We start from the raw sequence: 25,265 nt of genomic DNA on the forward strand, positions 1-25,265 counted from the left end.
ATGAGTAGATCTGTGAGACAATCCGAAGATGATGAATTTGAACCGGTCACTAATGTATATAAAAATTCTGAAAATGTTATAAATCTGAACTGTGACGATTTTACAAGATATGCTATCAACTGTACAGAAGAAGCGGCGCTGTTACGTAATTCAAGTAGAATGTCTCCACCATTACCAACCAAGATCAACGATTGGTGCAAGTTAGTTGCGATAATAACTTTAAGTTGATAATAATCGGTTTTTTCCTTCATTCACTTAATTCTACATTGAAGTTGGTACATAATTATAAATATTAAGGGAAATCAGTCCTCAAGCCAGATTCAATGCTTGTGTTTTAGGACACCAGGCTCCTAACTCTATATGAAAAACTTATCCCCGTCATCTTCCTATAATTTTACCAGCAATTTTTTGATACGTGTTGGCACTTTATTACGTTTACAGTTATACTATTCCTACAGGAACTGATTTATCAAATGCAATTCTCTTTCATACAATCTTCACAATTCAATAAGTCCCAACGACGTCTGAGTAAATCCCTATTTAGCTTTTTAGCCGCCATACCATAAGGATTTTACCACGATGATAGGTAACTAATTTTAGAAATAAAGGTTAAGTTGTTCTACCTATTTCTTGTTAGATAGTTTTCAGTTATTATATTGTGCATTAATATAGCTTAACAATTGTAGTCATTACTTATTGTATTAGTTATTTAGTATATTTAACCGACTTCCACAGAGCAATAAGACATCTTACCAACTGTGCCTTGAATTGGAACAACGACTGCAAATATGTTTCTGACAGTCATTTTAACGAAGAAAGCGTCAGAGGTCACATACACGTCGTCAACAATATATGCGATGATGAGTGGTTCTTGATAAGTAAGAAGTTTTTTTACTAGCCCGTTGGCACAGTTTGCAGTAAGACTGATTTCTCCTCAATATTGCTCTCAGACTCGGTGCGGGATACACTCTGACCACACTATAACCTCATAACAGTAATCTTAAATGCAGTTGTGGCTGAAAAAGCATTTTTTTTCTTGTAGATATAAAATTAGAAACGGTTATTAACGATTTAAATCTATCAGATATTTAATATATTTGCTGTCGTTGCTTATATTGGCCCTTAAGCAACTAGTGCTGACGCAACGGTCACAGCACTGGTTTGTAGCTGTTACGCTGGCTGTTTCGAGTTCGATCCCCGCACACGGCAAACGTATGTAAGATGTTTGGCGTAGTCTGGGCGTTTCTGCGTGCGTATTGTGTTTGTTTTTGCGAACCCCCGACACAGGAGATAATCCTACTGGGGGCCATAGAGTGTGAAGCGTTTATTTATTATTTATTAAAGATATATTTGTGATATTCCTAATTGAATAATACATATTTTTGATTATGATATTTTAACGGTAATAAACGAACGTATTTAACTTTATGACCTAAATTCCTGTTAGTCAATAAAATAAATAAACATGTTAATGAAAATATTTTAAAGAAGTGATTTTTTTGACAAAAGATCAAATATCGTTGCGGGTTGGAACAAATATGTTGCATATTACCACAGGGAGGCCAGGTTGAGGTTTTTGACCTGGGTGGAAGCGGGAAAACCGAATACGGGTCAGACATATGTTGATATGAAGGAAAGTAGAAAATTGTTTAAGCAGAAGCTGAAGTGGTGCCAAGATAGGCAGGTGCAATTTAAAATGGATGCACTTGCTTCCCTTCACTCTGCTAGCAATTTCAAACAGTTCTGGAAAGTGACGGGAAATATGAGCCAAAAGCCTAGCCTTCCTGTGTGCGTTGATGGTATTAGTGACAAACATATGATTGCTAATATGTTTTAGTGAACATTTTAGGGTGTTACCGCGGCATAATACAGATGTGTCCCGATCGTATGGTGCTGGGAGTATTGGCAGTCAGGTTAGGGTTAGGTTTACAGCGAAGGAGGTTAGTCGCGTTATCAGTGGTATGAGTGGAGGTAAATCTCCTGGATGCGATGGTCTCAGCATCGAGCATCTTAGGCACGCTGGGGTCTGCCTGCCACACGTCCTATCTCAATTTTACAATCTTTGTCTTTGTCACGGCTACTTACCAGAGGAACTTACTAAAATTATAGTAGTTCCTATTATTAAGAACAGAACTGGGGATGTTCGGATAGAAATAACTACCGTCCCATCTCACTTGCCAACGGGAGGTAAAGTTATTCGCGTCCGTAGGTACTACCTAACCACTTGCCCCTACACGTGCCCCCTGGGTGGTGCTAAATGAATAACAAGCCGAGAGTGCCTGCGCAAGCAACCCTGGGCAGTGCCGGCGCGGGCACTCCCGTAACACACTCACACACACATAATATACTCACCTAGAACACCACATTTACACTACACAGATACACTCTCACAGGCCCCCATACGCGCAAGTGCGTACATACTAAACATGCACCTATACACCTTCTACACACAATAGACACTCACAACAAGGTTTAAACATAACACTTCTGCAGGGATGGTGTGGTCAAGTTCCTGCGGACCTTCCGTCGCAACAATGAGCGAGGTTTGGCCCCAATTGACCACCCGCGTGTTTGTGCCGTGCGCGGGGACCCGTAAGGGGGGATGAAGGAATCCTGGTGGCTGAGCCGAAAGAGCGTCGGCTGTTGTACGTCTCCAAGGCAACACTCCACTTTGGTCTGGATTTCTCCTGACACGGGAGGCCGGAGGCTAGCCACCTTCGGTCAATCGGCTGCGACGTCCCGTCAGAGGGCCGTCAGGCGAGAGCTCTGTCCCGTCGGGGGTGGACGACGGGTGGGACGGTGTAAATCATCTCGCCCAGCTCGGCCTGCTTCCTGGCGGGGTGGGGCTCTATATCCTGAGGGATTTCTGGCGCTAACAGCGTCCCCACTTGAGGGCTCGAAGGAGGGTGGAAGCACTCTCAGGATGAACTTTATACTAACACTCATGGCTAACAAAAACAAAAATAAAAAACCTAATACCAAGGCCGCACCGGGGGCGAACAACCCTGCTGGAGCGCCTACCACCAACCAACCGGCTGCACCTCAGGCTCATAACCTGAGTGTTGCGCCAACAATCGAACCGGCTGCACCTCGGGCTCACAACCTGAGTGCTGCGCCAACCCAGCTACTGGCTGCACCTCAGGTGCAGCACCTGAGTAGTGAGGTAAGTACAAGCACTATTGACCTCACTTCTCTGAAGGCAGCAATGCCGACAGCCACCCAACCCTGGCAGGACGAGTCTTGCTGGAACCTGGTGACTGTTAAGAGAAGAGAGGTCAAAAAACGTGACCAGGTGTCGGCTCGCAAGGGGAAGCGGGCTGTAGTCCGTGCGGAGGCGCGGCGAACGCGACGCCCGACTGACGACGGGAGTAGGCCGCTAGAAGCTGCCGAAGGGAACGAAAGGGCCCACGCTGCCCCTGTCAGTGTTGCGCCGGTCCCTGGCGAAGCCGGGCCGGCTGCACCTGTGGGGGCACCCTCGGAGGTTGTGGCAACTGCTGCTGCCTGCGCCTCCACAACCAAACGAGCCAGACGCCGAAACAAGAATGCGACGAAGGCGAACCACGGGGAGCATCCAAGTCGGTCGAAACCCGCGAAGCGGGACCGACCGGATGACTCCTTCACCCCCCAGGGTAGTGGCAAGCGTCGCAAGCCTACCCATACTATCGATTCTATCAAATACGCTGACGCGTTAAAGTCTAACGACTACTGCGTCGCGATTATGATGGAACCCTACCACGACCTCTCCAAAGAGCAGGCTGAGGCAATTGAGAGGCAGTTGCAGGGGGTGATGGTCGAGGAAATATTCTCACCCACCACTTCCACAACACCCGTCGCTGCACCACAGTTTAGGGGGAAAGCCTTCCATAGTGAGGGCACCCTTAAGATGTGGTGCAGGGACGATTTTGCCCTCCAATGGCTCCGCCGCTCCATAGGGAGGATTTCGTCACCACGCGCGGGAACCAGACTGGCTGTAAGAAAGCAGTCTGAGATCCCGCGGCGCGTCAAAGTAGGGCTGTTGATCCCGCAGGTGGAACCGGAGGATACTCTGGATAAGATCCGCCTGCGGATCATGTGCCAGAACCCGCAGTTCCGCGTCTCCAACTGGGCGCTTTACAATGCGGTGCCAACGGAGGAGAAGGCGACGATGTATCTCCTCCTTGGCATCCCGGAGGATGACGCGGAAAAGCTGAGGGAAAGCGAGCGTAGAATTTACTACAAGTTTGGTAATATCTACGCTCGTTTCCACGATGACCGCACTACTGCACTGCCGAATCTCGGTGCGGATGAGAAGGTCCCTAGTGACCTAGGCAGTGCAAATAACAATATGGTGGAGGGACAGCCGGGCTCCACTAAGGAGCCTGTCGTCGACACCGGCTCGTCTGAGGTGAGTCCCCAGTTTGATCTGGGTGATCTTTCCAAGGATGAGCCAGGTGATCTTGACGACGCCATCCTATCCAGCGATGATGGCGCTGCCAGCCCCACCTAGAAACCAATTAAAAATCACCCAAATCAACCTCCAGCATAGCCAGACTGCGACGGCTAACCTACGCAGATTGCTGGAGGGAAAAACGAAGACCGTGGCCCTGATCCAGGAGCCGTGGATCAGGAACGGGAGAATCTGCGGTCTAAACAACATTGGAGGTAAGTTACTTCTAAATAATAACGTATACCACCCACGCACTTGTATCTATGCACACAGGGACGTGAACATCACCTTAATAACCGAGTTCTGCAGCAGAGATCTTACAACCGTTAGGCTCCAAAAGGAACCCTCTTCGGGCCTGCCTGATGTGGTGATGGCATCCGCCTACTTGCCGGGCGATGCTGACATCCCCACTCCGGAGCTGGCCGCGCTTGCTGAGTACTGCGAGCGCCAGGGTCTGGAGCTCATCATATCCGCTGACTCCAATGCGCACCATGCGCTATGGGGCAGCAAGGACAACAACCAGCGAGGTGAGGATTTTGTTTCTTTTTTACTCGCAACTAAGCTTAATGTAATTAATAAAGGATCGGAACCAACCTTTGTAACTTCGAGATCCCAAACCATCATTGATCTAACTCTGGCGACAGAGCATGTGTCCGAATATATTTCAGATTGGCATGTGTCTGACGACGTGTCGTGCTCTGATCACCGGTGGATCAAATACAACCTAGAAGTCACGCTGACGTCACCTGCACCCCGCCGTAACCCTCGGAGGATGGACCGCGGCAGGTATGAGCTTCTGACAGCGGAGAAACTCAAAGGCGTCGAACTACCCGATAACCATGAAGGCACGGAGGACATTGATAATCATATCAACCAGATAACTGACTGCCTAATCACCAGCTTCGAACAAACATGCCCACTTTCATCACCTAGAGCGCGACAGTTCTGCAAAGGGCACTGGTGGGGACCGGAGCTCGAAAAGCTACGACGCAGGGTGAGGAAGTTGATCAACAGAGCAAAGAATACTCGTCTAGAACACCACTGGGATGCCTACAAGCAGGCCCAATATCACTACAAAAGGCGCATCAGAATAAGGAAGAAGGAGTGCTGGAGGCGCTTTTGTACCAACATAGAAACGAACAATCAGGCGAACAGAGTTAAGAATATATTGTGCAGCGAACCGGTGCACAACCTGGGTAACCTGAAAAAACCGGATGGAACATACACCAAAACGGATCTGGAAACTTCAGAACTGTTAATAACTACACACTTCCCAGGATGCCAAATCGAAAGAATTGCGGCATGGGAGGAAGAGCCAAAGAAGACACCTGTAATGGTGGACTGGATCACCGCCAAGAAAATTGTCACACATGACAAAGTAAAATGGGCCATCAACAGTTTCTTACCATACAAGTCGGCAGGACTGGATAAGGTGTTTCCAGGTCTGCTAAGATGGAGTGATAGGAAACTTATCGACCACCTTGTCTCCATATATAGGAGTTGTTTAGCTTATTGCTACACCCCAAAGCTATGGAGGGAAGTTAAGGTAGTCTTCATACCTAAACCCGGCAAAGGAGACTACTCACAACCAAAATCATTCAGACCTATTAGCCTTACCTCCTTTCTATTGAAAGTTTTGGAAAGGCTAATAGATCGGGAGCTGAGGAGCACAACTCTGGTTGAGCAACCCCTGAATCCCAACCAACATGCCTACTCGATGGGCAAATCAACGGACTCTGCCCTACATAAGGTTATATCCTATATAGAGGGCAATCTCCATCACAAAATATCAACCTTAGGCGCGTTTATTGATATTGAAGGGGCCTTTGATAAAACTAAGTTCACCAGCATAAGCCGTGCCCTGACCAAGCATGGAGTCAATAACACGATTGCCGGGTGGATTGACAGCATGCTGAAGTACAGGGCCATCCAATTCACTGTGAATGAAATAACTAGAGGCGTTGTAGCGAGGGGGTGTCCGCAGGGGGGGGTCCTTTCCCCACTTCTGTGGAACATAGTGATCGACGAACTGATCACCTTGCTCAACGACCGCAGATTTCTAACAGTGGGCTATGCAGACGACTTAACTGTACTCATCAGTGGACCATCTGAGAGGACAGTCTGCGACCAAATGAGGGCCGCACTAAAAGTCGTTAAACAGTGGTGTACGGACCACGAACTAACAGTGAACCCCGCAAAGACGGAACTTGTGATGTTCACAAATAAACGGAATTTAGGAAACCTTAAACTCCCTAAATTATTTGGCACCAGTCTTGCCCTAACCAAGGAGGTCAAATATCTTGGAGTAATCCTAGATAGTAAGCTTCTTTGGAACAGGCATTTAGACTCAAAAATCAACAAAGCCAGCATAATCCTCTGCCAATGCAAAAGGCTCCTCGGCAAAAGCTGGGGCATATCACCTAAAATTACTCTATGGCTTTACAAAACTATTGTCAGGCCTATAATCACCTACGGTGCGGTAATCTGGTGGCAGAGAACAGAACTTACAACCGTTAGAAACAAACTCGAGCGGTTTCAGAGAATAGCATGCTCTGCAATCACTGGCTGTATGCGTACCGCCCCCACATCAGCTCTTGAGGTTATGCTTGACCTGGCACCGCTTGACTTGTTCATACAACAGGAGGCGGCTATGTCAGCTATCAGGCTGAATCACTTGGGCTTGTGGTGCAACCAGGAGGGTCCACACAATAGACTTTGGAGCAACCTTGTGAGCTATGAGCCACTACTTGCTGCTCCTTGTGATAGGATTCCTAAACAACATATTTTCGAAAGAAAGTACCATATACAACCGTTTGAGGCTGAAAGAGACCAATCCGGCATACGCGAGGTCCGCATCTACACGGATGGCTCCAAAATGGGGTCTGGCACTGGTGCCGGAGTGTACTCACAAGACCTCAATATCAACTTATCACTAACGCTGGGCCAACACAGCTCCATCTTTCAATGTGAGTGTGTTGCGATAACCCATGCAGCCACCGCCGTCCTGTCAAAAGGCATTAGGGATTGCAATATCCGTATTCTGTAGGACAGCATGGCCGTACTTAAAGCGCTAGAGAGCAGTTCGACTAACTCTAGTCTTATATACGAATGTCATCAAACCCTGGAAGTATTAGCCTCACACAATGAGGTAATCCTCCAGTGGATAAAAGGACATAGTGGATCGCACGGAAACGATGCTGCCGACGAGCTTGCAAGACAGGGGTCCAGTACAAAGGTTGCCGGCCCAACCATCCTATTGCCGCTACCTTTTGGACAACTGCGCTCGTGGGTAAGGCAACGTACACGTGCAAATCACAATGCCCTTTGGGCAAACCAAACCGGCTGCAGACAGTCCAAATTGATACTCACGGAAGTATCACCGCACCTAGCGTGCCGACTGCTCAGTCTCAACCGCCTGGACATCAGAATAGTTGTTGGCACGATTACCGGCCACATGGCACTCAACCACCAACTATTCATCATGAATGCAACAGACAGCCCTCTTTGCAGAGGCTGTCTGGCTGCTGAAGAAACAGCCGCCCACGTAATCCTGGAATGCGAGGGAGTGGCCGCACACCGGGCTACCATCCTTAAGGATATAAGGACGCTCCGAGAAGCCTGTGAACGCCCCAGGAGGCTTCTGAGCTTCTGGAAGGAGCTGGGCTGGCTGAACTAGTCAGCCCACTTTTTACGCATAATGGACCACCTTTGCGTCTAAATGCGGAAAATCGAGCCCAACACAAATACAAATACAAATACTCACTTGCCAACATTATGGCCAAGGTGCTGGATGGCCTGCTTAATGATATTCTCATAAAACACATAAAGCTGCATGAAGCCCACTTCGAAAACCAAACTGAGCTTCAGCTTGGTTTTCGAAGTGGGCTTTCTACTGAAAGTGCTATATTGTGTCTTAAGCAGGCTGTACAGTAGTACTATACTGATAGGAAAACGCCGATATACGCGTGTTTTCTGGACTTGTCAAAAGCCTTTGACACTGTCCTATATGATAAGCTTTGGGGGAAGCTGGGCGATGCGGGTGTGCCGGTGGAGGTAGTATCGTTGTTTCAGGAATGGTATCGCTGCTAGCGGAACCAGGTGAGGTGGGATGGAGCTCTATCCGAGCCATACGGTATGGTGTGCAGCGTCAGGCAGGGCGGACTGACCTTTTTTTTTTTTTTTTATATGTCACTAGGTCGGCAAACAAGCTTACGGCTCACCTGATGGTAAGCGATTACCGTAGCCTATAGACACCTGCAACACCAGAAGCATCGCAAGCGCGTTGCCGACCCAATCCCCAATCCCCCCAGGACCTCTCCTTTGTTCATCAACCTGTACATAAATGAGCTGATCGGTGAGCTCAGCAGCACTCATACCGGTTGTTATATCGACAACGTATGTGTCAATAATATTAGTTACGCGGACGATATGGTGCTGCTGGGACCAACGGTGGGTGCCATTCGCAGGTTGCTGAATATTTGTGCATCGTATGCGCTGGAGCATGGACTTACATATAACGCTAAAAAAAGCAAAATTCTTGTTTTCAAGGGTAAATCTAGTGTATACGTGCCAGTCTGTGTTCCTCCGATTACATTATACAATGAAGAGCTGCAGCGGGTAAACAGTTTTAGGTATCTAAGGCACATTGTGACGGATAGTTTGACCGACGACGAGGATCTGGAACGTGAGCGTAGGACTCTGGCGGTCCGAGGGAATATGATAGCCCGTAAATTCGCTCGATGCTCCGTGCCAGTAAAAATAACTTTGTTTAAAGCATATTGCCAATCGTTGTACGCGAGCAGTCTATGGGTGAGTTATACCCGTCGGGCCGCCAGAGTCCTGCGTGTTCAATATAACAACATCTTTAGGATGCTACTGCGGCTGCCTCCACATTACTCCGCGTCGCTTATGTTTGCCGAAGCTCATACGGATGGATACGATGCATTAATTCGTAAAAAGTTTGGGTCATTAATAAGACGGTTGAGAGACAGCAGCAATGGCATCCTCAAGATGATTGCTTCACGCACGGATTGTCCGATCCAACATAAGTTGATGTGCGTAGTAATAGGGAAAAGGTGACTTCTTGTTCTTTTATGTATTTGACATTGCATTGTGTTTTAAATAATTTCTGAATGTATGAAAAAATATTTTTTTTTTGTTTGTTAATTAATTATTTAATTTAAGAGGTTGACTTTGCGTATTATTGGCATTAATAAATTATTGACATGAATTCTATTTAATCGGTTATGAATATTGTATATATTTCTGTGTATTTTGATATAATTATCCTAGATTTTATTATTTTCCTATGTTTTATTTTGGTTTTTTCTCTGTTTCTTAATTATGTTTGTATACTGTTGTTTAATTGTATGGACTTTGTCTGAAATAAAATTATTATTATTATTATTAAATATTTCACAGCAAAGAATTTTTGTATTGGTTGTCTTGTCGCGTGAACTTAAATTTAGATAGTCGTTAAGTTGCATGAATTTTCCAAATTTCTTATGTTTTCGTTAATAACAACCCTACCACAAAGTATTATTACTAAAAAACACATATAAGGTTCAGAGAAAATACAGTAACATATATATATATATATATGTTACTGTATATATATATATTAGGTACTCAACATTGTATTAAAATCTATTAAGGTACTATTTAGGTGCATATATTTCTGACTGGATATCAGATTTCCTGAGTGGGCGATCATTTCGGGTGGTCTTAGATGGCTTCTCGTCTGACTTGATGGCGGTTAATACCGGTGTATATATATATATATTAGGTACTCAACATTGTATTAAAATCTATTAAGGTACTATTTAGGTACACATATTTCTGACTGGATATCAGATTTCCTGAGTGGGCGATCATTTCGGGTGGTCTTAGATGGCTTCTCGTCTGACTTGATGGCGGTTAATGCCGATGTCCCTCAGGGATCAGTTCTCTCTGCAACCCTCTTCTTGCTTCACATTAACGCCCGGTATCTTTGGATACACGAATGACAGCACTGTTACGGAGAGATACATGTCCGGTCTCCGGGCTGGTGGGGCTGAAACTCTTGAGCATAGAGAGGCTCTGGTTGAACGCATGAATTTGGCTTTGAAAGAGGTATCCGATTGGTGTGACGCCAACCTAGTCAAATTTAATGCTTCCAAAACGCAAGCGTGTCTTTTTACCGCTAAACGGAGTCCATTCACATCAACTCCGACTTTCCGGAGTGTACCGATCACCGATAGTATTGATCTTCTAGGCATAAATATCTCGTCTAATATGAACTTCGGACAATGCATAGAATCCAAGGCAAAAAATGCTGGTAAGAAACTTGGTATTTTCAATAAAGTCAGGCAGTACTTCACACCGGAACAGCTTCTTACTCTGCACCAAGCACAAGTTCGATCGTGTATGGAGTACTGCAGTAACTTATGGGATGGCTCTACCAAGTACCAGCTTGCTGTTTTGGATTCTGTGGATCGACGTGTCAGGAGACTCGTTTACAAAGTCTAGAACATCGGCGCAAGGTTGCCCGTCTGTCTGTATTTTACAGAATATATTTCGGAGAGTGTGCTCAGGAACTATACATTTTGGTTCCACCATCACCATTCTACCACCGAACCGCAAGGCATCGCATGAGTCTGCACGGCTACGTGATTGAAATCCCCCCCCCCCCCTCTTGCACTAAGCGTTTTGCCTTCTTCTTTCTTAATACGCACCGCAAATATTTGGAATGCCCTTTCGGCTTCCGTTTTTCCAAATAATTATAACTTGGGTATCTTCAAATCAAGAGTGAATAGGCATCTTCTAGGCAAGCTTTCTACCGTGCTCTGTTTGTTCCGGGTTAAAATAAGGGCTTGAAGTTATGGAAAGATATGCATAAATAATCATATTCTAATAATGCAATAGTACAACTAACAAAAGTACATCATTTCAGGGTATGAAGATGTAGCGCTTTGCGTTGAAAGCTCCACAGATGCTTGGGAAGAATGTTATATTAATTTTAAAAATCTAGTTGAGGAACAGAAGAATACTACCAAAGAATGGACGCATTACGAAATACATTTTCAATTGTGTTGGTGAGATTTTATTTCTTCGTGGCTGTTTACGTTTACGCTCTGTATTTGACCTGATGTTCTTCGTTTGCATTGATTCACTAGAAGGGACTAGTAATATTCTGAGTAGTGTAATAAAAGAAAGATAGCCAGTAAATTGATATATCAAAGGTATGCAAAAACTAATTGTTTAACTGTGACTTGTTTAATAGAATACGTGATTACTGTTGAACATCAGTTATATATATATATATAGTATATCAAAACCGAACAGTTGCGAATTCAATTTTTGCTAACACCTTCATTGGAGTCGAGTCCTTTGCATAGCTTTAAGACATTCATTTATCCATACATACTGATATATTTTTAACCGACTTCGAAAAAGGAGGAGTTTACTCAGTTCGACTGTATATATATATATATATATATATATATATATATATGTGTGTGTGTGTGTGTGTGTGTGTGTGTATGTTCGGGGATAACTTCGTCGTTTATGAACCAATTTTGATCATTCTTTTTTTTTGTTGGAAAAGAGATATCCCGGGTGTGGTACCATTATAAGGAAACCAGAATCTGATGATGGGGTGTACCGATTTTAATGATTTTTAGTTTAATCGAAAGCATATCATGTAATCACATTTAAATTTCATCGAGATCTGATTACAACTTTTGGATTAATCTTTGATAATGTGTATCTACTTGACTATTTTTCCATCTAACTACGTTGTATTACTTGTCGATGTAATTGAAGTCGGTTTTTTCCGTTTGCCAGCAAACACAATTATGCAGTAGATAGTGGTATATAGTTTGTGATAGGCTGTTACAGGAGATGGTAGGTACACATAAACGGTGAAAACATAAAGCAAATAATCATAGTCGAACTACGAGAGCTTCCGTAAATTTAAACTCTTTTCAATATTTATTTAAACCTTGATTTGGCAAAGTTGATACGTTCGTCGCAATACGTCACATGAATATAAATTTATAAAATCTCGTAGCAACCAAATATCGGAACTATGTCAAAGTGCTCAATATCCAGATCAAATTGACAAACTCCAAAATTCTCTGTAGTAAAAACCAATGATATTGAATAAACCATGAGGCGTGGATTGGAACTTAATTAAAGTAACATTTTTATATCGAAATAGAGGAATTTAAAATTTGTTTTTTCTACGTTTTAAATAGAGCTGGTGTCGAAGTTAAAAAAAAAATTTGTTCCTTCTTATATAGAAAAAAATTAAAAACTGTTCGCTTTTTAATTTCATTTGTTGCTATTAATACTTTCATTTTCATGTATCCAAAATAAAGAAATTTTTAAATTTTGTAAATAAAAAAAAACCAATAATAGTCTTGGTCAGTGGACGAGCTCCGACTTTTAGATATTCAGACTAGTTATTAAGGTTTCTAAGATTCTAAAGTTGCAGTGAAGTACCGTATGCATGTACAAAAAAAAATATGGAATAACAAAAGCACGGGCATTATAAGCCTGCGGTTAAATCACTTACATAAAAAAATTGTAAATATAACAAAATACGCTTTTATTTGTATGAGACTTACCTATATTATGATAACGTTGTAGAGTTAGCCAACTTGCGTCTGCAACTTTGCAGTTCCATGTAAATAACAACTGTATTTGTTCTAATACAAAAAGGAAACCAGGATTTTATTACATCGACACGTAATCAAGTAATAAATAAATAAATGCCTCGCACTCAATTAGGGCTAACTCCTCTGTCGTCCAGAAACGCCCACCATACACAAAGTACAAACGCGCGGAGATCTGTATCACCAATACAAATGTACGGAGAACGAGCTCGCAATCGCCAGCAAAGTAGTCGCCAACAAACCAGTGATATGAATGATCGAACAACCGTCGGAGTCAAATACTTATTAATAGGAATAGCTCAAAAACTAGTAGTCAGTACTCGCTCAAATTTGAAAATGACAACCCTGTAAGAACCAGATTTGAGATATAAAAATGATCATCTAAATCATCTAATGATTTCGAGTTTTATTAATATCTTCACACCGTTTGTTACTTATTTCTTGTACTATGATAATATATAAAAATGAATCCGTATTTTCCTTGGTCACGCCATCACGCGTGAATGGCTAGTCCGATTACGCTAATTCTTTTTTTTGTTGTGTTTGTTATTGTCAGGAAAAGGTTCTTATGAAAGAAAAAAATTAAGAAAATTGTGTAGAAAATTAGAAAATTTAAGAATGCTTAACAACCATATTATAAAACTACATCTAATCTAACCCTAGCGCCTTGGACAATATAAACTTTTTTAATGTAACTTTATGACGTTTGACATCGAAAAGATAGAAGATTGGTTATAACATTTTTTTTAAATTGATTATACCAATTCGAATCTAATATTCATAGGTAATACAGGACAACGTCTGTCGGGTCAGCTAGTAAATACATAGATACTTCTAAACAACTACGCATTTCATACAGTAAAAACTTTTAAAATATTACCGAGAACTTTTATGTTAACCGTGTGTAGTATGCCGACAAACAAAATGTAGTAAAATTACTACTGTTTACGTTTTTTATTTTTAATCGTTAGTTTTAGATATAAAAGCAGACGCTATTTTCTTGGAATGAACTATTATAGAAAAATAACATTCTGTTTTGCTAGTGCCAGAGCGCGATTCCGGCGCTGCACTCTCGAAGCGCTGTTTGTAAAACCAACTCAGTGTACGCAAGAACAAGCAGCGACGCTTCAGAAGTTCTCTGTTATTGTTTCTGAAGGCGGAGTGTATCAGGTGATATCCATGCTTTCACTAGATTAGACTACAATAGTAGACCAAAGGCAGTAAGTAGTTCAGGAATAACATAGGTTTTCATCTAAACTTAAGCTACTCATTATATTTAACTAATTTTTTTATGCATAGCTTAAAGTTAGTATCTTGGAAATGTGGTTTAATTTTTTTCCCTCTTGCATCTTACATAACTTTTGAAAGACTGCACAAAATTTGATAATTCTTTTTATTATTACTGTCAGGGTAGGGTAAAGATTAAGAAATGAGGTTCTCAATTCGACCTTATTGTTTTAACAGACTTCAAAAAAAGCAGGAGGTTCTCAAATCGACTGTCCCGATTGACCGATTTCGATGGTTATTTTTTAATCGAAAGGTGGTCCTTGTTAAGTGGTTTTGTTTTTAATTTAATTGAGCGTAATGCGTTACATACGCACGCTTGACTACTATTTTGTCGACCTAAAATGCATTATACCTCATAACTTTTTACTGGGTGTACCGATTTTGATGATTCTTACTGTGATCAAAAGCTGTGGTCTTATTTAAATTTGATTGACATCTGACAAATACTTATCTAATTATGCATATTTACTTGACTATTTTTTCGTTGACCTATGGTGTATTATACCTCAGTACCTGGGTAACCGAGCTCAGCTCGGTATTTTTAGTAAATCGTGAAGGATTAGTAGTAGAAGAGTGAGTTAAAATGATTCGCTGCCGGTTTGGATGAAGTCTTTTTTAACCGACTTCAAAAAAGGAGGAGCTTACTCAATTCGGCCGGAGGAAACTCAATATATATATATTTTTATGTATGTTCGGGGATAACTCGTCGTTTATGAACCTATTTTGATAATTCTTTTTTTGTTGGAAAGGAGATATCCCTGGTGTGGTACCATGATAAGGAAACCAGGATCTGATGATGGGATCCCAGAGAAATCGAGGGAAAATCTCGAAAATCCGCATAACTTTTTACTGGGTGTACCGATTTTGATGATTTTTAAGTTAATCGAAAGCCGATGTTTATCGTGTTGTCATATATACTTGATTATTTATTCGTTTACCTACGTTGTGCTGTGTGGCTACGGCACTAAAGAATTTAACCACCCCCTCTCTTCCCGTGGGTGTCGTAAGAGGCGACTAAGGGATAACAATGTTCAACAACCACCTTGGAACTTAAGAAGCCGACCGATGGCGGGATAACCATCTAACTGCTGGCTTTGAAATACACAGGCCGAAGACGGGCAGCAGCGTCTTCGGTGCGACAAAGCCAGTACTGCGGTCACCAACCCGCCTGCCCAGCGTGGTGACTATGGGCAAAACACATGAGTTCACGTTATTTTTGACGTAAACTTGTGGAGGCCTATGTCCAGCAGTGGACTGTATAGGCTGTAATGATTACCTACGTTGTATTACTTGTTGATGTAATTGAATCCGTTTTGTTTTTTTTTCGTTTACGAGCAAACAATTATTTTATAAATAGTCATATTTAATATTAAGATATATGGACGGTACACTCCTTACCACGATTGTCATCTTGGAACGTTTTCGTTACATTTCATATCCATGGTCATAGGCGATTTTCCGAATGTTAGTTACGAAGTACTCGTACAATTGGAGCAGGAAAGTTCCCTGAGGATACATTAAAAAAACTAGGTAAACGAGCCACACTCACAGAGATATGAGTCGAGAATATAAAATATTTTATCAATATTCGGATTGTTATTTTTGTTCAAAAATACTTTCTGGGGTCCATCATTGTTCTTTATTTTAAAAACTAAGTATTATTATTATTATTCAATTTTTGCTAGTTTTATTTATAGTTTTACTTTGCAAATTGCAGTAAACTAATATAATTCAGTAACGTATACTACTGACAATATTTCTATTTCCTCTTTTGCAAAATACGCAATTCGTAAATTACTCGTATACGAGTAGACTGATGCGTTAACTGTTTTTAATATTATTCATAGTTACCTAAGAAGTTTTGTTGTGCAAACAGTGTAAACATATAATATAATAAATATAATTAAGAATATTTATAATACGTAGAAGAGAAAATAATTTTTAAAATCAACGCGTTGGCGCAACGGCCACAGCACTGGTATCTGATTGGTGCACTGGCAGTTGCGGGCTCGATCCCCGCATATGACAAATATTTATATATAATATGCCTTAGTTTGAGAATTTGTGCTTGTGTATTTTTTCGGACCCCCGACACAGGAGTAAATTCAAAAAGGAGCAGGCAGGAGGAGGCAGTACCAGCGGATTGATAAGAAATGCAATTGTCGCAATCTTCACCGCGTGGATTAATCTCTTTCCTGTCTTCTCCGTTCTTCGTGACATTGGGGAAATCATTGGTACAGAATTGGCACTATTGGAAGATAAATTGAAGAAATTGGGGGGAAAATTTTGAAAAGTAAATTTTTGTAGTTACGCCTTATATTCTTCACTCGATTTCCGTATTATTTTCCTGCGATATGTCTAAAGTTTATGATAATAACACTACAGACTAGACACGTATATTAAATTCCTAGAAACTGCAGGAAACTTTGTTACGAATCCTGATTTTCAACTTGATATTACAAATGAGTATCAACTTTATGAGGTCCTTTATTGTATATTTGAATATTAAAACAGGCTACACATTATTTGTGTCAGATCCTATTTTGTATTTTAGTTTATTGTGTCAGTCCTTGGGAATAATGCAGACTAAAGTAATATATGAATTCGTTAGTATTATGTAATACAATATTAGCAGACGAGACAAATATTAGCAAAACTAGCCACGACGTAAACTTGTACTAATCAACTAAAATGCCTATATTTCATTATATCAGCTACGTTTTCGATACGTTTATCCACTGATCGATCTTGACTCTATGTTGCGGTAAAATTAAGCAAATGCTCAAACATCTATTTCCATGCAGACCAAGTTTAATCCTTTGTCCCCAGGATTGCGACCGTAACATGATGTACGCAAACTGCCCTGGCGGAGACCCGAGACCCGGTAGCTCTATATTGAAACGGCTGATGAGTGCGGAAGCCCGCAGTAGGGGGTACACGATGTGTACGACATTGAAGACTGTTTCAATTTTGAATTTTTTTATTATAATCGTATTTAAATCTTAATCTTTGTTATTTTTTATTTCTTTACGACCACGAGTATATATTTTGAAGTGAAACTTCTTTAGGCTCATAACAAACGGCAACGTTTTTGTCAATGGAGCTGGAACGGAAATATATAGCTTTAGATTTGTATAAATATAAACGAGACTTAAAAATTAGTTTGCCAAAGAAGTTTCACTTCTGACATGCGTACTTTGTACGTACTGTTAGGATGGCTCTCCGTTAGTCCTTTTTAAAAAAAACACTTTTATTACTGCTGCTAATTTATTTAATTAATTATTGGTAACAACTGTTCTTAAGCTAAGTCGGACTCGAACTGTCTTGAATACAATGGTCTTTTAATGTAAAATAATGAAATTGGAAGCGACGGGGTTTATCGCTGACTAAACAGTTTTGTGTAAAATTTCCAGGCTTAACAATACTGCATATGTTGCATTTTATTCATATTATATTTGTTTATAACATCTCCCCCTTTAGACTGAGCTTTATTTTTTCTTAAATAAAGTGAAGGATTAAAATAATAAAAATTTAAAATTGATTAATTATAAAATCTTAAAAATTTGAAAAAATAAAACTCAATTAACAATAAAATTAATAATATTGACTTAATTAATAATCTTTAATTATATCAATTACATTTTTTTCAAATTATGATATTAGTTTCATAAAATTCATAACATTAATTATGTTAAAAGTTTAGACCACAATTAAAAATATAAAATAAGAGAAAAACAAAATAATTACATAATAGAATTACATTAAAACATTTTTTTATAACGAAAAGGATATATTGATTAGAAATTGCTGAGATTTCTATTTGATTTATTAATATTTCTGAAAATTGTGTTATGTTTAGTAATTTCTATATTTGGGAGACTCTTTGTAGATTTCTTATCATATTCCGAGTCGTCTGAAATTTCAGTAAGTTCTATAGATGTGTTTACATTATTATTTCTTTTATTTTTCTTTACATTATAGCACTGATTATAAATTTGAATACAACACGAGGTGTTTGATGCACTATAACATTTCTTATAAATTTTAAAAAATATATAAACACAAATTATTGATATTATTGTATAGGTCAGTCCTGAATAATAATTACCATATTTTACAATGTGGGACTGATTTTCGCTGTTTCGAATTTCATTTTCTAAATCATCTAATTTGTGTGAAGCTAACTTTAAAGATTCTAGATCAATATTAGATAAACTAATTGGGTTTATAGAATAAGAGCTTTCGTTAAGAAAATTATATTTGCAACAATCATCTATAGTTAAATCAAAATTTAAAGTTATTTGACTCGGTACAATGGTCTTGTACTTATTTGAAGGATAAAATTGCAATGTCTGAAAATATGCTACACAATTATTTTTTAAAGATAAAATTCCTGTTCCTAGTAAAATATAATCTGTAATATTATTATTACATTTCATTGTTAGTTTATTAGGTTTAGATTGTACATAAATGTATCTATTACCATTCAATTTTTGCCAAACATTTATATCGCCATAAATAACCTTAGAATCACAAATTTCAGGAAGTGACAACGTTACTTCCGTTAATAACTTAGTTTCACATGAAGGATTATTAATTGTTGACAAAATCGAAGACAAAGGACATATAATATAATCGTTATTAACCTGTTTACATTCACTTATACTATCTAATAAAACGTAATTTAATCTGTCATCCGTTACAGCCACATATAACTTGGAAGGATGAATTAAAACATAAGTTGAATAATCCTTAATATCGCGTGGAGTAGGTAACGGTAAATTCTTATACAGGTTAAACTTTATAGGATTTATTAACGGTACTTGTATGATAAATATTAGTTTGTTATTATAGTAATATACAATTAGTTTAGATAAGTCGATTATAGTATGAATGTTTTCCAACGTCAGTGAAACCGGGAACTCGGAAGTTCTTTTTAATTGAAAGTTTTTTGATAACTCATTATATAATTTCGTAGGAGTTATAACGTATGGGTGTAAAATATTTGCCTTAGCGAATAAAATTGAATTTAAAATTGTATCTAAAATATTAGAGATAGACAATAATGATCCTTCAATAACATTAAACAAAGAGTTAAACTTTTCTAAATTAATTAAATTATTATTAGTCTTAGAATTAGCTAAAAATATATAATTAAGTTTTTCAATTTGATTATTAAGTTTAATTTCGTTATTATTCAATTTTTGTATAGACACATTAAAATTATTAATCGTAGAGCGAACAACGTGAATATTATCTTTCATTAAAGTATAAATATGATGTTCATTTTGTTGACATGTATTAATTGCTTCATCATATTTTCTAGCGTCGTCAGCATCTAGTGTGCCAAAGAAAAATTTTAAAATTTCGCCTCCAAATTCAAGGGCGCGTTTTTGACGTGTATTCGAAACAAGATGCGATAGAGATTCAATCTTAAGATTATTAGAATTAACTAATATTTCTAAAGGGTTAATAATATCTTTACAATCTACGTTAAAAATAACTAGGTTTCGAGCTTTATCGCAAAGGTTAGATATGCTTTGGATAGATTTTTCTATCTTATCCATATAAGGTTGAATAGGTACTATGTCTACATGCGTGATAATATTCCAATAGTCATTTTGAAAATAAGCGATAGCTGTCGGATCAAAATAGATTCCTGGACTATGTTGTATTACTTCTATAGTTTCGGAAATGCTCGGACACGCGAGGCATCTGGAACAGATATTATGCTGGTTTTATTTCATTAACGTGATATTTTACATGTTTTCTATTAATACAAAGAGTTATATTATGTTTTCCATTCGTTTTAATTATTTTGTAAGGGCCTTTCCACACAGGGGATAAAGCTTTACGGAGCCTATGATGATGCTTTACGTAAACTAAGTCACCAGTCTTATAGGTTTTTTGTCGTGCTGTAGAATCGTAATATTTTTTCGAAGATTCTTTACTTTTTTGCATATTTTCAATAGCTTTTTCGCGAGAGTATTTCATTCTATACTGTAGAGCACGTATGTATTCCTGATAAGTGGTGTCATTATTCGACTCGTAAACACTACTAGGAATTGACGGCTTATAACCGTATAAAAGCTCAAACGGCGTAAATTCAGTAGTACAATGCGGAGTTGTATTATATGACAGGATCGCTGTAGCAAGGTAACAATGCCAGTCGTCCTGGTTTTCGTTAACAAATGACCTTAAATATTCCTTAAGGGTAGCATGACTACGCTCTAGCGCGCCATTCGTTTGAGGGTGATAAGGTGTGGAAAATAAATTTTTAATTTTTAATATTTCAGTTAATTGTCTAAATAGTTCAGACGTAAATGTTGTACCTTGATCGGTTAATATAAATTTAGGAAAACCAAATAACGAAAAGAAATGAATGAGACTGCGTGCAACTTCATCAGTTGTGCATGTTATCATAGGGTAAGCACATGAAAATTTAGTTAAATCGTCTTGAAGTGTTAAAATATATTTGAATTTTTGAAGACCAGCTTCGGGTAAAGTACCAACAATGTCAAGGGCTAATCTTTCAAATGGTTTTGTACTTGTTGAGGTTATAACCATAGGTGCTTTATTAGAAGCTCGTAAGGGTTTATTAATTTGGCACATCCTGCAATTTTTAACGAATTGTTCAATATCTGAACGCATACTTTTCCAATAATACGAAGCTTTAATTCTACTCATCATGCGTTTAACACCTGGGTGACCAGCTATAGTCGACCCGTGATTCTCTTTGAGAATATTAGGAATTTCAGCAGGAGTCGGATAAAGAATTTGATTTTTATAAATAATGATTTTAATATTAGTGCCATGGAAAATATATGATAACATATTATAAATCTTAATGTAATTTAATTTAGTAAATGGTTCAGAAAAATCGGGCAAAGCTAACTCTTTGTCATAATCACTTTTAGAAATAATTTCGTCTCGTAATTTTACTAATAAATTGTAAATAGTTTTATAACTTGTTTCGTCAAAATGATGTACTTTAGTAAATAAAAAGTAAAGTATCTTATTATTTTTACAATTAACCGTCTGTACAGTGTCAGGCTCGCGTTCACCTGCACGATATTCTTCGACATTATCAATCATCGATAATAACTGCTCACAATGAGGCATTGAATAATCTAAATCTAGAGATGCTGGACAAGCAATAGACTTCTGCTTTGCTGTATGTAAACTTTGATTAAGTTCTTCAATTTTTGTATCACAATTTGAGATAGTTTTTGTAAATTGCTTTTTAAAGTATTCTTCATAAGTAGTTGAATTTAATTGAGAGCTTCGAGTGGTTACAGCATTTACTGGATAACGAGATAAAGCGTCTGCATTGCTATTTACTCTGCCGGGTTTATAAATAATTTCATATTCATATTCCTCTAATTTTAATCGCCATCTTAATAAACGTCCGCCTGGATCTTTCGCGTTAAATAGCCATGTCAAAGGTCGATGATCAGTAACGATTTTAAATTTGTAACCATAGAGATATGGTCGGAATGTGTTAACGGCGAAAAGAATAGCGAGAAGCTCCTTCTCAGTCGTTGAGTAGTTACCTTCTTGTTTATTTAAAGTTCGAGAGGCATATGCAATGGGCTTATCCTTGCCAATATCGCCTTGAGAAAGAACTGCGCCAACGGCATAATTTGAAGAATCTGTCGTAACTACAAATGGCTGAGTAAAATCTGGGTACTGTAATAAGGGAGCTGAGATGAGCTTTTGCTTAAGTGTATTGAAAGCATGCTCTTGTTCATGAGACCAATGAAAATTAACATCCTTTTTTAATAGAGATGTAAGAGGCTTTGTTATGTGGGAGAAATTTTCAATAAAACGACGATAATAACCCGTTAATCCAAGAAAAGATTTTATATCTTTGGGGGTTTTCGGTGTTGGGAATTGAGAAATAGCCTTCACCTTGTCGGGATTAGGCGAAACACCGTTATCTGTAATAACATGCCCTAGGTAAGCAACTTCTCGTCGCAGAAACTCGCATTTGTCGGGCTGTAATTTTAAATTTGCTTCTCTAAATTTGGTGAATATAGATTCAAGCTTCTGTATATGAGATTCAAGGTCATGGGAATATACAATGCAATCATCAAGGTAAATATAACAGTGAAGACCTTGTAATCCTGAGAGGACAAGATTCATCATCCTCTGAAAGGTAGAAGGGGCATTTTTTAGACCAAATGGCATTCTTGTAAATTCAAATTGACCTGAAATGCTATTAGTAGTAACACTGAATGCTGTCTTTTCAGTGTCTTTTGGATCTAATAATAGTTGATGAAATCCTGAGGCTAAATCGAGCGTGCTAAAATATTTTGAGTGACCTAACTGGTCTAAGATGTCATTTATAAGAGGAAGAGGGTAAATCTCTGAAACAGTGACATCATTTAAACGCCGATAATCAATGACGATTCGCCACTTTTGTTTACCTGAGGCATCTAGCTTTTTTGGGACTACCCATACAGGTGCATTCCAAGGGGAAGTTGAAGGGCGAATAATATTTTGGTCAAGCATTTTCTTTATTTGTTTTTCAACTTCATCCTTATGAACTTCAGGGAAACGATACGATTTTACGTGAATAGGGGCTGCATCCCCAGTATTAATTGAGTGCTTAATCACGTCGGTATAAGTTAAAAATTCACCATCAAGATAAAATATGTCGGTATATTTAGAAAGGCAGTTCATTAAAGCTTTTTTTTCTTGCGGATTTAAATGAGAACATCTTATCTGCTCAAGAACTTTATGAGATCGATTAATATCTAAGCAATCTAATTTATGTATGAACTCTTGTTGAATATTGTTTAATTTCGATAGAGGGAGTTCAATTGGAGTTAAATGAACTTGAAAATTGTCAATTTTTACTTCAGATTCGGTAGTGTTGAGAACAGAAACGTTAACTCTGTTGTTAGACTTTAATTTTACAATACAGTTTGCTAAAAACACACCATCACTAATTTTATGATCTAATACTAAAGCTTCTTTCATGGTGATCTCTGATAAATTTGAAACCGGACACTCAATGACTGTTTCTGACCGCGGGGGTATGACATATGATGGTTTACTACAACAAATAGGTAATTCATATCCTTCTAAATTAAGAGTGTTGGTAGAGTATTGAATATCTATTTTAAAATGTTCGATAAAATCACTACCAATAATACCGTCGTAATTTAAATTAATCGTATCGTCAATCGCGTGAAACATAAAGTCGAATATTATTTTACTTTTCGACGAAACGCGATACTCAAAACTAAGTTTTATAGACCCGAGAGATTCGCAATAAGAATCGTTATCACTTAAACCTTTGAGTTTTATAATTTCTGAGCCAAGCACTGGTTTATTGTGTAAACTGGAATGTTTAACAATTGAAATTGTAGAACCAGTGTCAATTAAAAAACATAAAGGCTTTTCATTAAAATTAGTTTTTAAATAAACGTGAGGTAAAGAAACTTTATTATTAATATAATTAATAGAATGTGTTTTCTCACGTGAACAATCCCTAAAAGAAAAACTCGATTTTTCGCGAGGTGAGGGACTATCCTTAAACTTCAATGTTGGATTCGACTTTTCAACATAAGACTTAGGAGTCTGCTTATTCGCGCTAACCTGTGTTGAAAATAATTTAGGAACACAGTTTGAATGATTCTCAAGATCCTTATTTGCGCTAACCTGTGTTGAAAATAATTTAGGAACACAGTTTGAAGGAGTCTTATTATCCTTATTTGCGCTAACCTGTGTTGAAAATAACTTAGGAACACAGTTTGAAGGATTCTTGATATTTTTATTTGCGCTAACCTGTGTTGAGGAGAATTCAGGAACACAGGATTTAGAAATGTTAGCATTTTTCGTGTCATTTAAATTATTAAAATGAGGTTTCGATAGACACGGAACCGAAACCCTATTTAGTTTAAACTATCATCGACATGATGCACATTAGAGCGATAATTGCTCGACTCGTTATTCGTATACGGTGCAGATGCACTTGATAGTGTAGTATTACGTGGATCGGTCCGAGAGCTATTATTATTTTTTGCTTTAAGCTTGCGACATTCGCCTATTAAATGACCGCGTTTTTTGCAATAAGCACAAAACTTATTTGGATCGAAATTCGAATTTGATTTATCATGATTACTATTAAAATTATTTTGTGCTTTATTTGATAAGTTAACGTGATGAAGATTTGGAGATGAGTGCTTATTTTTATTTTTATAACACTCTGAAGCGACATGACCGCTCTTTTTACAAATTATACATTGTTTATTATCAGAACGAGTTGAAAGTTTAGATAAATTATATAATTTTTCTTCTTCGATTGCATGAGTAATGGCTTCTGAAAGAGTTTTAGGGTTCCTACACCGTACTATGTGAGAAAATTTTGAGTTTAACCCTAATAAGAATGTATTCAAAGCTAAATCTTCCATTGCGGCTATTCGGCCTAAAAGTTCTTTATCATTTTCGCAGCTGTAATGGATGTCGGATTGTAATCTTGTTAAACATGATTCAATACGTATAGAAAATTGCATTACATCTTCGGAAGGCTGTTGTTTGCATTGTTGTAAGTCCACTAATAAGTGTGTGGAGTGCTTTTTTTCTCCAAAAGTGGTTTTCAAAAATTGTTTGATTTCTACCCAACTACTAAACTTTTTTAAACAACACGCTAATTGCGCTTTGCCTTCTAATTGTGAGACAATATATTTACAAAGTACGTTTTGTTGCTCTGAAGTTGCCAAGGAAATCGCATTTTCGCAGTTAGTTAAAAATGCAGGCAACAATTCGCGATCCCCGTTATAAGGCTTAATAAATTTTGTAAGGACAGATAGGGTAACTTTGTCAGTCATTTTAACTTTTTGTTTCGGTGCTGAACTAACAGAGGAACTACTGGAAGAATATGCGAT

The 25,265-nt window shown here is 38.6% G+C and overlaps 1 protein-coding gene across 1 annotated transcript; it reads left to right on the plus strand.

Moving 5' to 3' along the window:
- On the plus strand, positions 1 to 17,835 carry LOC123664462. The gene is made up of 6 exons (XM_045599003.1): positions 1 to 200; positions 736 to 878; positions 11,358 to 11,499; positions 14,127 to 14,253; positions 17,200 to 17,303; positions 17,784 to 17,835. Exons 1-6 carry the CDS (start codon positions 1 to 3, stop codon positions 17,833 to 17,835), a joined length of 768 nt encoding a protein of 255 aa, XP_045454959.1.
- Positions 17,836 to 25,265: the final 7,430 nt, after the last annotated feature.

This window comes from Melitaea cinxia, chromosome 22 (genome assembly GCF_905220565.1).
Source record: "Melitaea cinxia chromosome 22, ilMelCinx1.1, whole genome shotgun sequence".
Classification (NCBI taxonomy): Eukaryota; Metazoa; Arthropoda; class Insecta; order Lepidoptera; family Nymphalidae; genus Melitaea; species Melitaea cinxia.